Source organism: Heteronotia binoei, chromosome 4 (assembly GCF_032191835.1).
Source record: "Heteronotia binoei isolate CCM8104 ecotype False Entrance Well chromosome 4, APGP_CSIRO_Hbin_v1, whole genome shotgun sequence".
In the NCBI taxonomy this organism is placed as follows: domain Eukaryota; kingdom Metazoa; phylum Chordata; class Lepidosauria; order Squamata; family Gekkonidae; genus Heteronotia; species Heteronotia binoei.
In genome coordinates, this window is record NC_083226.1 from 133,312,803 (window position 1) to 133,327,643 (window position 14,841).

The following is a 14,841-nucleotide window of genomic DNA, read 5'->3' on the forward strand; positions in this document are numbered from 1 at the left end:
AGTTGATGTCCCAGTTTTGTTCAGACTACTTATTCCTCAGGCATCAGCTGTCTGACACCTCTTAATCAAGTAACCTTACTTTCTCTGCTTGCAAATCTTCACAAGATTGCTGTATAGATGATTTGGAATAAAGTCTTTAGAAGCTGTTCGTAAATGATAGTAAGAACTTATTTGTAATGGTGGTTGGGGTGGTGGTGTTGTAATTGCAGGTAAGTCAAATCTGTAAAATACAACGGCATAAGATTTAAGTTGTGCCCTATGACTGAGAATTACTCAATGTATAGTGACTGACTGTTGGCATAGTCTCCCCCCACCCCCTGCATACCCTGTTCTGTGTAACAGGATGTTGGCATTGGCACCTCTACGGTGGATGCTGTCCCAGTCACAGTAGTCACAGTAAATAAGTACAGATTACATAAATGATTACAGATTTCCTTTGCTGCTGCCACCCAGAAGCCAGAGCAGCTGATGCTTCTTCTCTCTTAGCTCCCCAACCATTTCTAAATATGCCTGCGGGATTAAGAAGGGTAGCTTTTGCTGCTGGATAGGATGTAGGTAGTGTGTTGTGCTGCTCCAACCCACCCACCTGCCCGCCAAATCTGCCACCTCACTGTAGAGCAAGCTGTAGGTGGTTAGATAGGATTTCTCTTAAGACACATGAAGGAAGATGGGCAAAAGACCACCTGATATTCTGAATTAATACTTGGCTGATATCCACCTTAATCTGTAATCATTTGCTGTGACTACTGAAATTTGCATTTTCTCTCTTTAACTAGTGGGCAGATTAAAAATCACATTGTATGTTGCTTTTGTGCCAGGTTCCAGAGTAGGTTTTCTATAGGTATGCAAAGGGTATTGAGTGATGCCTCCTTTTTTCTTTTAGCAAAGTACACATCAAAACATATTATTATGGTTCATGTAATATCATAGTTGCTCAAGCTGAGACATGCACGATATATTTTTTCCGCATGTTGGCTTTGCTGTTTTGACTATGTGGAGATGTGGCTCAGCAAGGCGTTTCTAATTAGTATCATCTTTTTGCAGGTTGCATGCAGGGTATGATTCCATATCTTCCTGAGCTAATCCCTCACCTTATTCAGTGCCTCTCTGATAAAAAGGCTCTTGTGCGCTCCATTACTTGCTGGACTCTTAGCCGCTATGCACACTGGGTAGTCAGTCAACCCCCAGACACGTACTTGAAGCCATTAATGACTGAGTTGCTAAAACGTATCCTTGATAGCAACAAGAGAGTACAAGAAGCTGCCTGCAGGTAGGTCAGAGCCATGAAAATATTAATTGAAAGTGAAAACTTTGCATAATAGTGAGTAGCTCTTCTTTGGGTAAACTTCCTTTTTTAAAAGGATTTGATAAGGATTTGATAGTTTGTCTACAGGAAAATAGGTGTATTATTTCCATCTGTAGATTGAATATTTTTGTTTTTATTTTCAGTGCCTTTGCTACTCTAGAAGAGGAGGCTTGTACAGAACTTGTTCCTTATCTTGCTTATATACTTGATACTCTGGTCTTTGCTTTTAGTAAATACCAGCATAAGAATCTGCTCATTCTTTACGATGCCATAGGAACTTTAGCAGATTCTGTAGGCCATCATCTAAACAAACCAGTAAGTACTGCTTCAGTTTTGTTAAGATAAAACCATTCACATTGGATCATTGCTGATTTCCTCCTACCTGCTTGCAGCCCTTGTGTGTCTCCTAAGCCTGTTTGAAAGGGTGGCAGTGTCTGACAATTTCTGCCAACCCTTAGTTGCTGCTTTTAGGGCAATATAGGAAGGCAAAGTGAGAGGGAAAAATTGGTAAAGTCTCCTTTTGTGGACTGCTCTGTTTGCAATTCTTTGAATCCAAGCCGTTGTTTCTTCCAAGGTTCATATTGCATAAAGTAGTTCCCTGCTTATGATGGGGGTGCACTGAGGCTAGCATGGAGTTGTGCCTTGCCTAAGACAACCTAGGAAATTCCTGGCAGAAGGAAAGTTTGAAACAGAGGCTTCCAGTTTGTGCTCACTGCTATATTACACCAGGCTTCTGTCAACTGCATATACCATCCTGAATCCCAACAACTGTAAATCTAGTTTTGTTGGCCCAGGCAGCAGTTGCTTTTGAGTGGCCATGCTATGAGGCAGACTGTTGTTGAAAATGAAGGGATTGTATTGTGGCCTCAGCAGAAATGTTCAGAGAACAAAGTTGACAGTTCTGTTGGGGCTAGTGCAGGTGTCTAGTGGAAGACAGAAGTAGCTGTTTGAATCCCAACTATGTCAATAAACAAAGAAGCTGATAAACTGTTTGAGGCTGAAGCTGGTTTGTTTGTTTAAGATTCCTGTATACTGCCTCTTCACAAAAAAGTACTTGGGGATTTTAAAAGCAGTATATATAATCTAATAGAACAACTGATATAACTATACAGTTCCAAATTAAAATCAACCAGACCAGTTTAAATAGTTAATATCAGCACAATAACTAATGCATAATAACTAACTAATGAAGATAACTAACACAAATATGCAATTCATAAATGCATAATATAAGCAGAAAGCATCAAAACAAATGTGGAAAACAAATATCTAACTATTGATCAATGCCAGCTGAAATTTAAAAAGTCTTATAGTGTTGGAAGATAGTTTACTGGCAGTTTAATGATCTCCACCATAGACATGATGCCCTGGGTGTGGTTCCATGCCAGACCTATGCAGTGCACCTTATTTCCCCCACATCTCAAGGTGCACACACAAGCAGATCCTGATAACAGACAGTTTGAGGAAGGAATTGAAGTGATGGGCAGTACATGAGAACCTGGGAAAAGGTACCAGCTTTACCCAACCGTGTAAAATTATAGTCACAACAGACACAAGCAAGAGAAGATGGGGAGCACTCTGCATGCACCTGGTAACACAAGGAAGATGGTCCACATAGGAAACTGCTCAGAGAGTCAACTGGATGGAACTTCAAGCAGTCAGGTTGGCACTAGCAGTCTTCCAGCAGTTGTACAACCAACTACACACTCGTATGTACTGACAACTTGACAACAACTGCACACACAGACTGGCAAGGAGGCACTAGATCAAAGTCATTGTACATGGAAACATGTCTGCTAAAAAGGGCAGAAAGAATTTAGCAAGCCTGAAAGTGGAACACCTCAAGGGTCAAGCCAACCAATAGGCAGGCTGGCTGAACAAGGAGTACTTGGACCCAGGAGAATGGAGCCTGAACAAGGAAATATTCAGCCAACTCACCCAGAGGTTTGGAACTCTGGCAATAGATCTGCTAGCAACTGTAAACCACCACCAAATGGACCGTTTCCCATCCAGGTTCCACAAGCTGAAAGCAGAGGGCATGGATGCAGTGTTATGTCCCTGGCTGGCAAGCCTACCCTACAGCTTTCCCTTGGACACACGGTGCTCAACAGTATCAGGAGGGAGAGGGCAGAGATCATATTTGTGGTCCCCTTCTGACCAAGGAGGCCATAGTTCTTGGACTTTGTTCAGATGTCAACCACGGCGCTGTGGACTCTGCCAACCAGAGCAGACATCCTTCACCAGGGACCTGTCTAGCACTCAGAGCCAGCATGGCTGCAGTTGACAGCCTGGAAATTGAAAGGAGGCCCAGGTTGCCTCCACTGCAAGGGCCACCATCTTCTTCGTGGTCTCTGTGCATCACACTTGTGGGATACTGCGCCTGCGCGGGTCCCCGATCGGTATCTGTAAGAAAGCCCGGGAATTTTCCGCCGTCGGCGCCACTGGGCACGCGCAGGCGTCCCACTGTGCACGCCCAACGGCGCCATCGCGGCAATCCCGCCAGTTCCTTTCTGACCGCTGCGCGAAGAAGCTGCGTTTCTCTCGTGTTCCCGGTCGGTGAGCTTCGGGTTTTTTCTACCCTTTTTCCCCCTCGTCTCTGTTTATATAGCCTGTTTGTTGTTTTCGTAGAGTAGTAGTTAGTTTAGTTAGTTAGTTAGTTAAAAAAAAAAAAGTGTTTTTTTCGGGTGCGTGTTGTGGCGGATCGCCGTCCGGGGCTTCCCCCCCCTTGTTGCTCCCTAGTTTTCCCCTCCTCAGAGGATTCTGAGAAGGTTTTTCCCTAGTACGATTGTCTATGGACAGTCGTTGGGGTTTTTTTAAGAGGTGCCAGGCCTGTGGGAAGAAGATCGCCCCCCCAGACGGCCATTCCCTGTGTCTCCTCTGCTTGGGGGAAGCGCACCGTGTGGAGGCCTGCCCACACTGCCTCCGCTTCTCCAAACAAACGAGGAAGAACAGGGCGGCAAGGCTATCGGCCGCATTAACTGCCTCGGCACTTCGTCCCCCGAAATCGTCGACGGGCCCTTCGGCATCGGTACCGAAAATGGCGGACGCCCAAGCCCCGACGGTCCCATTGGCCGATGCGACCGTGATCGAAGGGGAAGCACCGAGGGAGCGAGACCCCATGAAACGAGCCCTTGAGGGGTCGGTCGAGAGACCAGCGAAAAAGAGACGGGAGGAAGCGGGACGAGAATCTTCCTCCAAGAAGGCGAAGAGCAAGGAGAAGCGAAAACGGCCTCGCTCAACTTCGCCTCCCCCCGATGTGTCGGCGCCGATCATTGTCGACCCGCCGTGTAGGACCCCCCCTTCTCCGCTGCGCAGCCCATCGACACCTAGGGCCAGCGCTCATCGGCCACGCAGCCCACTGACTCCCGGGGCCGGCGCTCATCGGCCACGCAGCCCATCGACGCCCGGGGCCAGCGTTCAGCGGCCGCGCCCCCCAGCGTCGGAAGCAGAGATCGACCTAACGCGGCGATCTCCTTCGGCGGGCTCTCTTCGGCGAAGCGCCGAATCAGCCTCAGACGTCGAGGCATCTACATCGGCCGACGCGGCTAGAACCGCGACGCCTAAAGGCGGAAGACAGAGGGAGCCGTCGGTCGAGTCTTGGCGCTTCCCACTGATACCCCCTTGGGAGCAGCATAGATGGCAGTCGCCCTACCCCTGCTGCCCGCAGTATCATTGGTACCAACCAAGAGAGCACTCGGAGTGGGAGCAGTGGTCCGAAATGTCTTCTTTCTCCAGGACATCGCACTGATCCAGAAGGCCATCGGCATCGGTCTCGATCCCACTGGAGCGACGCGTCGCACCGACAGAGCCCCAGCACCGACCCCCGACGCCGATCCAGTCACCGCGGAGGGAGCCAACAACCACCCCTGTCGGACCGCTCAGAGCACAGAGCGTCTTCGCCATTGGGGTCGGAGAGCGACGAGGAGAGAGCCTGGGAACCCTCGCCAGATCCCAACACAGCGGAAGACCTCCCAGTCTCGCCCTCAGAAGACCTGCGGTCCTATGCTGAGATGGTTAAAAGGATGGCAACCACCATTTCCTTGCCCATCTCCCAGCCCAAGCCAATCGTGGACGATAACGTCTTTGATATTGTGCAACGGGACACGTCCACGGCTGTAGCTCTGCCTGTAACCAAGGTCATCCTACAGGCACTCAAGGAGCCATGGAAGAAGCCATCCTCGGCACCGGTGTCTTTGAGGAAGCTGGACCATATGTACAAGGTCCAGGAGACGGGGGCTGAGTTTCTCTTTACGCACCCAAAACCAAATTCAGCCATCGTCTCATCTTCCTCGAAGTCGCGCAGGGTGCATTCTGCCCCTCCTGGCAAGGAGGGGAAGAAACTGGATGGTATGGGCAGGAAGATCTATTCGGCGGGATCCCTTGGCGCGAAGGTATCGAACTATGCGGCCTGCATGGCGAGATACCAGTACGCCATGTGGGAACAGCTGTCCCCCCTCCTTTCCGCTCTACCCGAGGACAAGAAAATGGCTGCAAAGAGACTACAAAAAGAGGGCCTGGCAGTAGCCAAGCAGCAGCTAACAGCAGCAAGGCACATGGTGGATGTGTCTGCCACAGCCATCACGTCCGCCGTCTCCATCCGTAGACACTCCTGGCTACGGTCTACCGCCCTGCAGCAAGACACCAGGGCGCTCATCGAGGACTTACCCTTTGAAGGGGACGGCCTGTTTAGTACCACCACAGACAACGCCCTGCAGGAACTGGATAAGAACGTGAAGATTTCCAGGAGCCTGGGGGTTCAGGCACCCTCCAGACAACCCAGAGCCAGGCAGTGGAGCAGATCCTGGACCAGGAAGCCTCCCCACAAGCCACCCTCAGACCAACAGTGGCGCCCTCGTACCTCCCAACCCGACAAGCAGGCCTACTCCGGGAACAGCAGAGGTCGCTACGGCACCCAGCCCTCGGGCAAATCTAAGGGCGCCCGCCCCTCTAAGCAGGGACTTTGACTTTGCTGTGGCACGCATCATCGCCCCCACCCATTCCACTATCCGCCTCCGCCCTTTCCTGCCTGCCTGGGAGCGGGTCTCCTCAGACAGGTGGGCCCTGTCCATCATCAAAGAGGGCTACAAAATAGACTTTGCTCAAATTCCAAATCAGTCTGTAGTGGTCACCACTCCTCCCTCCCCACCTCTGCTGGCGGAGGTGGCCAACCTCCTGCAGAAACAAGCCATAGAGAAGGTACCCACGGAGGGCAGAGCGGATGGGTTCTACTCCCGCTACTTCCTAGTCCCCAAGAGGGATGGAGGCTTGAGGCCTATTATGGACCTTCGGAATCTGAACAAATTTATCCTGTACCAGAAGTTCAGGATGTCCACACTGCAATCAATCCTGCCCCTCATCAACCAAGGGGACTGGATGGCCACCCTGGACCTCAAGGATGCTTACTTCCATATCAGCATCCACCCAGAGTTCAGAAGGTTTCTAAGATTTGCTGTAGGCCCACAGCATTTCCAGTTCACGGCCCTACCATTCGGACTGTCCACAGCACCCAGGGTGTTTACAAAGATGATGAGCGTAGTGGCTGCCCACCTCCGCCTGCAGGGAGTGATAGTTTTCCCATATATAGACGACTGGCTCCTGGTAGCCAGATCAAGGGAAAGCCTGTCCGCTCACATCACGGCCACATTACGCCTTCTCGATGCCCTGGGCTTGCAGGTCAACCTAGAGAAATCAAAGCTCACTCCATCAAGGACAGTGCAGTTCATAGGTGCAGTGCTGGACACAAACCTTCATCGGGCGTTCCTGCCCGCCCAGAGGGCAGAGGACATCGTGAGCACGGTGCAGTTACTCCAAACACAAGGGTGGGGCACAGTACAACAGCTTCAGCGGATGCTGGGGCTGATGGCGGCGACGACAAGCGTGCTACTCTTCGCGAAACTGAAGATGAGAGACCTGCAGCTATGGTTTCTTCGTCAGTTTCGCCCAACCAAAGACTCACCTCGAAAGAGGTTCACTATTCCCCCTACGACGCTCCAATCGCTTCAGTGGTGGGAATCGAAGGACAACATTTGCCAGGGGGCCCCCTTCCACCTCCCGGCTCCCTCAGTAACTATTACCACGGACGCTTCCCTGTGGGGGTGGGGGGCCCACATGGACGGCCTGTGCGTGGGGGGCCAGTGGCCTCCCAAGCTGGCCCTGCACCACATAAACTACCTGGAACTCCTGGCGGTGCACTTCGCCCTTCGCTCCTTCCGCCCAAAGCTGGCGGGAAAGACAGTGGCATTGCTCACAGACAACACCACCGCCCTGGCCTACATCAACAGGCAGGGTGGGACAGTGTCTCGTCGGCTCTGTGCGCTGGCAATGGACTTGTGGTCGGAGTGCATCCAGAACAACATCTTCGTGAAGGCTGCACACCTGCCAGGGGTCCTCAACACACAAGCGGACTCCCTCAGCAGAGGGGGGGGCGTCACCACACGAGTGGGAGCTGCAGTGGCGCTTCCTGGAACCAGTCTTCCAGCTGTGGGGATACCCACAACTGGACGCCTTTGCTACAGCAGAGAACAAGAAGTGCCCCATGTTCTGCTCCAGAGGGGGGGCGGACCCATCATCCCTGGGGGACGGACTCCTCCTTCCCTGGGCGGGCCGGTTCCTCTACTTGTTCCCGCCCCTTCCCCTGTTGACGAAAGTAGTCAGCAAGATAGCAACAGAGCGTCCACGTTGCATCTTGGTGACCCCTTGGTGGCCCCGCCAGAACTGGTTCTCCACCCTACTACAACTGTCGGGGGGGAGCTTCTACCACTTCCCAGCAGAACCAGACCTCCTGTCATCTCAGGGGGGGCACGTCCTGCACCACAACGTGCCACACCTGAAACTGACAGCATGGCTAATAGACCTTTAGAGTTCTCTGACAGGGTCCAGGAGGTCCTACTGAACAGTAGGAAACCCTCCACCAGAGCTTCCTATGATAGGAAGTGGAGGAGGTTCTCGAGCTTTGTGGCTGACTGATCAGGCACACCGCATGAGGCAGGCCTGCCGGTAATTTTTGATTTTCTGCTATCCCTGCTGGACGCAGGCCTAGTTTTCTCCTCCATCAAAGTCTACCTGGCAGCTATAGCTGCCTATCACGAACCCGTGGGGGGGTACTCTATCTTTGCTCACCCTCAGTCCAAAAAGTTTTTGAGGGGACTGTTTAGGCTGCACCCACCATCAAAGCCCCCCACTCAATTGTGGGACTTGACACTGGTCCTGGACAAACTGACTAGGCGTCCCTTTGAACCTATGGCCACGTGCTCTCTGCAGCTTCTGTCCTGGAAGACTGCCTTTTTAGTGGCCATCACTTCTGCACGCCGCGTGGGGGAACTCACGGCGATGCGTTGTGACTATCCTTATTTAGTTTTTAGAGAATCTGGTGTCTCCCTGGCCCCAGACATCACTTTTCTCCCTAAGGTGGCCTCCCAATTCCACCTCTACCTAGAGGTTTGGCTACCAACCTTTTTTCCTAACCCCTCCTCGGATGAGGAGCGTAGGTTGCACGCCCTGGATGTCAAGCGTGCCTTACTCTTTTATCTAAAGCGCTCTAAAGCCTTTCGCAAGGACCAGCAGCTTTTCGTCTCGTACACCACGCCTAAGGTGGGCTCCAGGATCTCGTCCCAGAGGTTCTCAAAGTGGCTGACGGAGACGATCAGGCTCTGCTACCTCCTGGCAAAGAGGCCGTTCCCTGGACCTGTCCGTGGACACTCCACAAGAGCGATGGCGACGTCGGTGGCGTTCCTGAAGGGTGTGCCCTTGACAGATGTGTGCAAAGCTGCTACCTGGTCGTCCCCGCATGCCTTCATGAAGCACTACGCGCTAGACGTGCATGCTCAGCAGAGGACTCTGTTTGGGACTGCGGTGCTACAATCTGCTGTTTCCGGTTGACCGTCTTCCCACCTCCAGGTATGCCTTGCTTGCTAATCTCCCACAAGTGTGATGCACAGAGACCACGAAGAAGATAGACAGGTTGCTTACCTGTAACTGTAGATCTTCGAGTGGTCATCTGTGCATTCACACTACCTGCCCTCCTTCCCCACTGCTGACGGTCTCCCTCCAGTAGGAGATTCCAGCGGTCATGAAGGAACTGGCGGGATTGCCACGATGGCACCGTTGGGCGTGTGCAATGGGACGCCTGCGCAAGCCCAGTGGTGCCGACCGCGGAACATTCCCGGGCTTTCTTACAGATACCGATCGGGGACCAGCGCAGGCGCAGTATCCCACAAGTGTGAATGCACAGATGACCACTCGAAGATCTACAGTTACAGGTAAGCAACCTGTCTTTTTTCCATCTGAGGTGGGCTTGGCAGTTGGTACCCTACCTCGCCTCCCATGACCTAGCCACAGTGATTCATGCAACGGTCACCTTTAGATTGGATTATTGTAACTCTCTCTATGTGGGGCTACCCTTGGTCCTGCTCCAGAAACTCCAGCAAGCGTAGAACACAGCAGCCCGGTTGTTAGCATCGAGGCCTATCTGGGCATGGATGCATCAGTGCTGTGTGAACTGCACTGGCTACCCATTGAGTACTGGGTCCATTTCAATGTGTTGGTCCTTACGTTTAAGGCCTTTTACAGCCTGGGGCCTGCATATCTTCAGGACTGCCTCTCCTCATATGAGCCCCTGCAGGCACTGCAGTCAGTTACACAACATCTTCTCGTGATTCCTGGGCCTAAGGATGCTCGTCCGGCTTTGATGAGGGCCAGGGCCTTTTCTGTCCAGGCCTCTACCTGGTGGAATGAGCTCCTGTTGGAGATCCAGGCCCTGCGGGACCTATCCAAGTTCCACAGGCCCTGTATGATGGAGTTCTTCTACCAAGCTTTTGCTTGATCCAGTGGGCATTCTATGAAATCATTGCTCCCCCAGCATCCTACCATCAAGGTGCTCAAGCTGTGTTGAAAGCTTCCAGCCTACTCATTATGTGATTTGTTGTACTGATTATTGCTCTCAGATCTGATCATATCTGTGATTATGATGTTTTTGAAGTGATTCATTTTAATTTTTAATGCTATAAGGTGCCCTGAGCCTGCTTGCGGGATAGGACAGGGTATAAGTTGAAGAATTAAATTAAAGGACAGCCTTAGAGGCACAAGGATTCCCAAGAGATGTCATGCTACAATGAAGATGACCAGCAACTAGATGCCTATATAACCACACATGGCTGATGTTCAAGAGGTGGGGCACCAAAAGGGAGCTGGGCCCACTGCAGCCAACAACATAGTGGCATTCTTATTTGACAGATGGAAACAGGGTTTCAGGCCAAATGTTAAAATATCAGGTGGCAGCCGTAAACTCCTGCCTCAGCCAAATGAAATTTAGAGACATATCCAAGAACAAATATGTTAAAAGGTTCATCATGGGGGCAAGACAACTAGTCCTGCCTGTCCACCATAAATTTCCTACATAAAGTTTATCAGCAGTCTTAAGGACTCTCACCAAACTGCCATTTGAGCCACTAAAATAAAAAAAAGAACCTCAAGTTGTTATCATGGAAAGTGGCCTTCTTGATAGCTATAACATCAGCTAGGAGGGTTATTGGAATTGGCAGTATTATCTGCAAGGAAGAAGTTATGCATTTTCCAAAAGGAATCCATGTCTCTGAGGACAGATCCCTCCTTTGTATCCAAGGTAAATTCAGCTTTACTCTTGAACCAGCCAGTTACCCTGCCATCCTTTTGTCTGCATCTGAAAGAAGAGTTATGGCACAAACTGGATCTGTATGGGACTCTTCACATCCTGAACAGAACAGCTGCATTCAGGCTATCAGAGTCACTGTTTGTCTCACACAGTTTGCAAAACCAAGGAAAGAGGGTGTCAAAATCCACCATTGCCTACTGGGTCAAGCAGTTATTGAGGCATATGAAACAAGGGCTGGCACCACCAAAAGCAGTCTCAGCACACTCAACTAGATCATCAGCAGCAACAGTTGCCTTCTCCAGTAGGGCTACAGTGGAATTGATTTGCAGAGCTGTGACATGGGGATCATTTTCAACCTTTGAGACATTAAAGAATAGATCAAGTGTAATCAGTGGAAGGGTTCTGCAACAAATAGTGGAGCCATGAAGGTGGAAAAATGACTCACCCAAAAACTCAGCTTGGGTTAAGCTAACCAGTTCTGGATGACTCTTCTCTCCCCCCCCCCCAGCTGAAGGAGAATTAAACATTGGACCTTACCTGAAGGCTTCTTTCCTTCAGTGGGGACGAAGTTAGTTTGCTGTTGTGGTTAAGAGCAGAAGACTCTAATCTGGAGAACTGGGTTTGATTCCCTACTTCTCCACATGCAGTTGCTGGGTGACCTTGTGTCAGTCACAGTTCTCTCAGAGCAGCTCTCTTGGAGCTCTTTCAGCCCCAACTTCCTCAAAGGTAGGGAATGTGTTGTGGGGAGAGGAAGGGAAGGAGATTGTAAGCCTCTCTGCGTGAAGGGTAGGATATAAATCCAATATCTTCTCCTTTCCCCCCTCCCCAAACACAAAAAAGTAAAGAGCACAGAAGGAATACAATGCAAAGACCTCAAGGTGGCACACAATGATATAAGATACAGAGCTTGGACATGTCTGGAGGAGGCATGCAAAAATTTGCATAGTCCTACCTGAGAGAGCAGAGGTGTGACCTAACCAGTTCTGGATTACTTTGACCCCACTGAAGAGAAAAAACTTTCAGGTAAAGTCCAGTAGTTCGTTAATGTCTATTAAGAAACTGACAAAATTAAGCCTGGAGGGGTCTGGGGAAGATTTCCAATGGCAAAGTCTTACTTTAAAACCAAGGCTGTTAAAGTATGTTTCTTGGGGATCTTCTTCGTGGTCTCTGTGCATTCACACATATGGGTATTCCTCCAGAATGGCCCTGACCTCGGAGAGTTCAAAGCAATCTTGATCGTAGATCTGGCGCGCCTCCCCCTCGTCCTGGGGCGGAGCCACCGTTTGCGCATGCGCGGACGAGGGGGGAGGCGTCTAGCCACTCAGTTTCTTCCTTACCGCTGACCCGATCGCACCTACCTCGTTGATCTCCAACTTCCTCACTGCAATCTTCAGCAAACTACTTCTTTCTTCAACATACTTCAGTCTTTCATCTTCACCTGGTATCGTATAAAAAAAAAAAAAAAAACCCCTCCTCACTATCTTTCGGACTTTTTCCCTCACCCCCCCCCCCCCGGGAGCGGATGGAAGGAAGGGACAAGGTCACTTTCAAACGCTGCACGCGCTGCTCTGCCAAGATCCCATCGTCTGACGGGCACTCCCTCTGCCTTTTCTGCCTCGGGGAGACCCACCGCACGGATTCCTGCGTCCACTGTAGCCAGTTCGGCAAACAGGCCCGCAAGAATCGCGCCGCGAGACTCCGGAGCCATCTAATGGAAGCCTCCCTCCGACCGCATGGCGCGCAACACCAGCCTCCGCCATCTTCCCCACTCCACGTGGGAACGGCGCAGCCGGCAGCTTCCGTGGCTCAAGGTCCCTGCAAGCCTAAGTCCGGCAAACATACCACAAAGTCGGACGGCACCAAGAAGCATCACCGCTCCGAGTCCGCCCACGTGGATCCGACGAGCACCGCCAGCATAAAGAAAACCAAGTCTGCGCATCGACCCTCCGACCAATCTGGGCAACCCACGAGCTCGAACCCGGCCACGAGCTCGACCGCAGTAAGATCGACATCGAACCCGACCACGAGTTCCGCCTCGGCTCCAAAGACACCAACAGTGAAATCGACACCGACGCCGAACATCACACCATTGGAGATTGTGCGCATCTCCTCCAAGTCGCCGTCAATCACGACCTCTCCACCCGACCAAATACTCGAGGTCCACTCCCCTGCAAAGAGCCACCAACCACTCGACCCCCGCGCCTTCGTAGATCTCTCTAAGCCGCTGGAAGCCCAATCCCTGACCAGGGAACCTTCAACTCCGAGAGTCCTTTTACCACGGCAACCCACACCAAGAGCTCACAGCCGCCAACGCTCACGCAGCCGCCGACGCTCCCGCAGCCACCGTAGGCAACGTTCCCGTAGCCGCCGCAGGGACAGCCGCCAACGTTCCCGCAGCCGCCGCAGTCACCGTTCCCACAGCCGCCGTAGAGAGAGATACTCCTACTACTCCCCGTCGAGATCTAGATCTCGCTCTCCCCGGACCCGACGAGGGCACCGACGATCCCCCTCTCACGACCGCTACCGCTCGGATTCGAGAGGGCGCCACTACCACAGCTACCATGACTCCCCTCGGTACCGAGACCGCGCGGACAGACACGATCGAACCCGACACTACGAAGCGTCCCCGCGCACACACCACCTCGACTACGACACACTCGCTCAGCTCCATGACGAACGCAGCCGCCTCGACCTCGAGCCGAAACTGCCCTCACCACCGGGCTCCATACACACTGCGACAAACAAACAGCTGCCACCCGTAGAAACCCAACCAGACCTACAGCACGAATCCGACGACGACTCCGAAGCCGAACTCTCCGAATCCGACCGCTCCTCGGGGTCGGACCTACAATCCCCGGCTTCCGATATAGCTAAACCGGCGGACCTGTCTCCATCAGAGGGTCCGAAATCCTACCTTGACTTAGTCTCCAATATGGCGAACTCGCTGAACCTGAAGCTTAACACAGACGCACCCAGGGTCTCGGACGTCGTCTTTGACCTCGTACATTCAGACCTCCCAGCAAGCTCCTCTCTCCCTATGCTTCCCGTCCTCCTCGAGACACTCAAGGAAGCCTGGGACAAGCCGGCATCGGTACCTCCAACCTCCAAAAGAGTCGAAGCCCTTTACAAGATCCACGCGCCGGATGCAAAGTTCTTGTTCACCCACCCGGCTCCCAACTCCATAATAGTTCACTCCTCCTCGAAATCGAAACAGACGAGACACCCGGTACCCCCGGAAAGAGAGGGCAAGAAGCTCGATACTATAGGGCGAAAGATATACTCGCTCACTACAGCTGCAACAAAGATACAAAACTACACGGCATGCTTCTCAGCATATGCATACAACCTAACCACCTATCTCAACACCCTGATACCCTCCTTACCCGAGGAATCACGAAAACCAGCCTCTAACGCCCTACAGGAATTAGCAAGACTGAGCAAGCAGCAGATTAACACAGCTCGCCATGCTGCACAGTGCTCCTCCAAAGCCTTGGCCTCAGCTATAGCCTTACGCAGACATGCGTGGCTTAGGTCCTCGTCACTCCAACCGGACATTAAATATAAGATTAAGGACTTACCCTTCGACGGCCTTGGACTGTTTAACGCAGCCACAGACGACATCCTCACATCAGTCGATGACGGCAGGAAACGGGCGAAACGCTTGGGGGTCTCCCAACAGCAACCCCAGTTCAACAGGCAGAGGAACTGGAAGTCCACCTACCATAAGGGTACCAAGTCCCCCAGACAGCAAACCTCATGGAGACGGAAAACCCCCCAGTCCAAGCTGTCATCTCAATACAGACCACGCACGCAAACTTCCAAAAAGACCGCAGCTACCTCAAAACCGTCTCTTTGACCACCCTGCCACGAGACGTCCAGTTTCCCTCCTTCAGCCAAACCCCCACAC

At 51.9% G+C, this 14,841-nt stretch overlaps 1 protein-coding gene across 3 annotated transcripts in view; it reads left to right on the forward strand.

The window, feature by feature from the left end:
• Positions 1 to 14,841, forward strand: part of LOC132569575 (transportin-1) — a 119,833-nt gene that overhangs the window by 65,033 nt on the left and 39,959 nt on the right. For all 3 annotated transcript variants that reach the window (XR_009555275.1, XM_060235790.1, XM_060235789.1), the window contains 2 exons: positions 1,045 to 1,270; positions 1,450 to 1,621. Coding sequence is in view for 2 of the 3 variants with exons in the window: in XM_060235790.1 (XP_060091773.1) it covers positions 1,045 to 1,270; positions 1,450 to 1,621 (398 nt within the window). In the remaining variant the exon portion in view is untranslated. The remainder of the gene's footprint in view (positions 1 to 1,044; positions 1,271 to 1,449; positions 1,622 to 14,841) is intronic.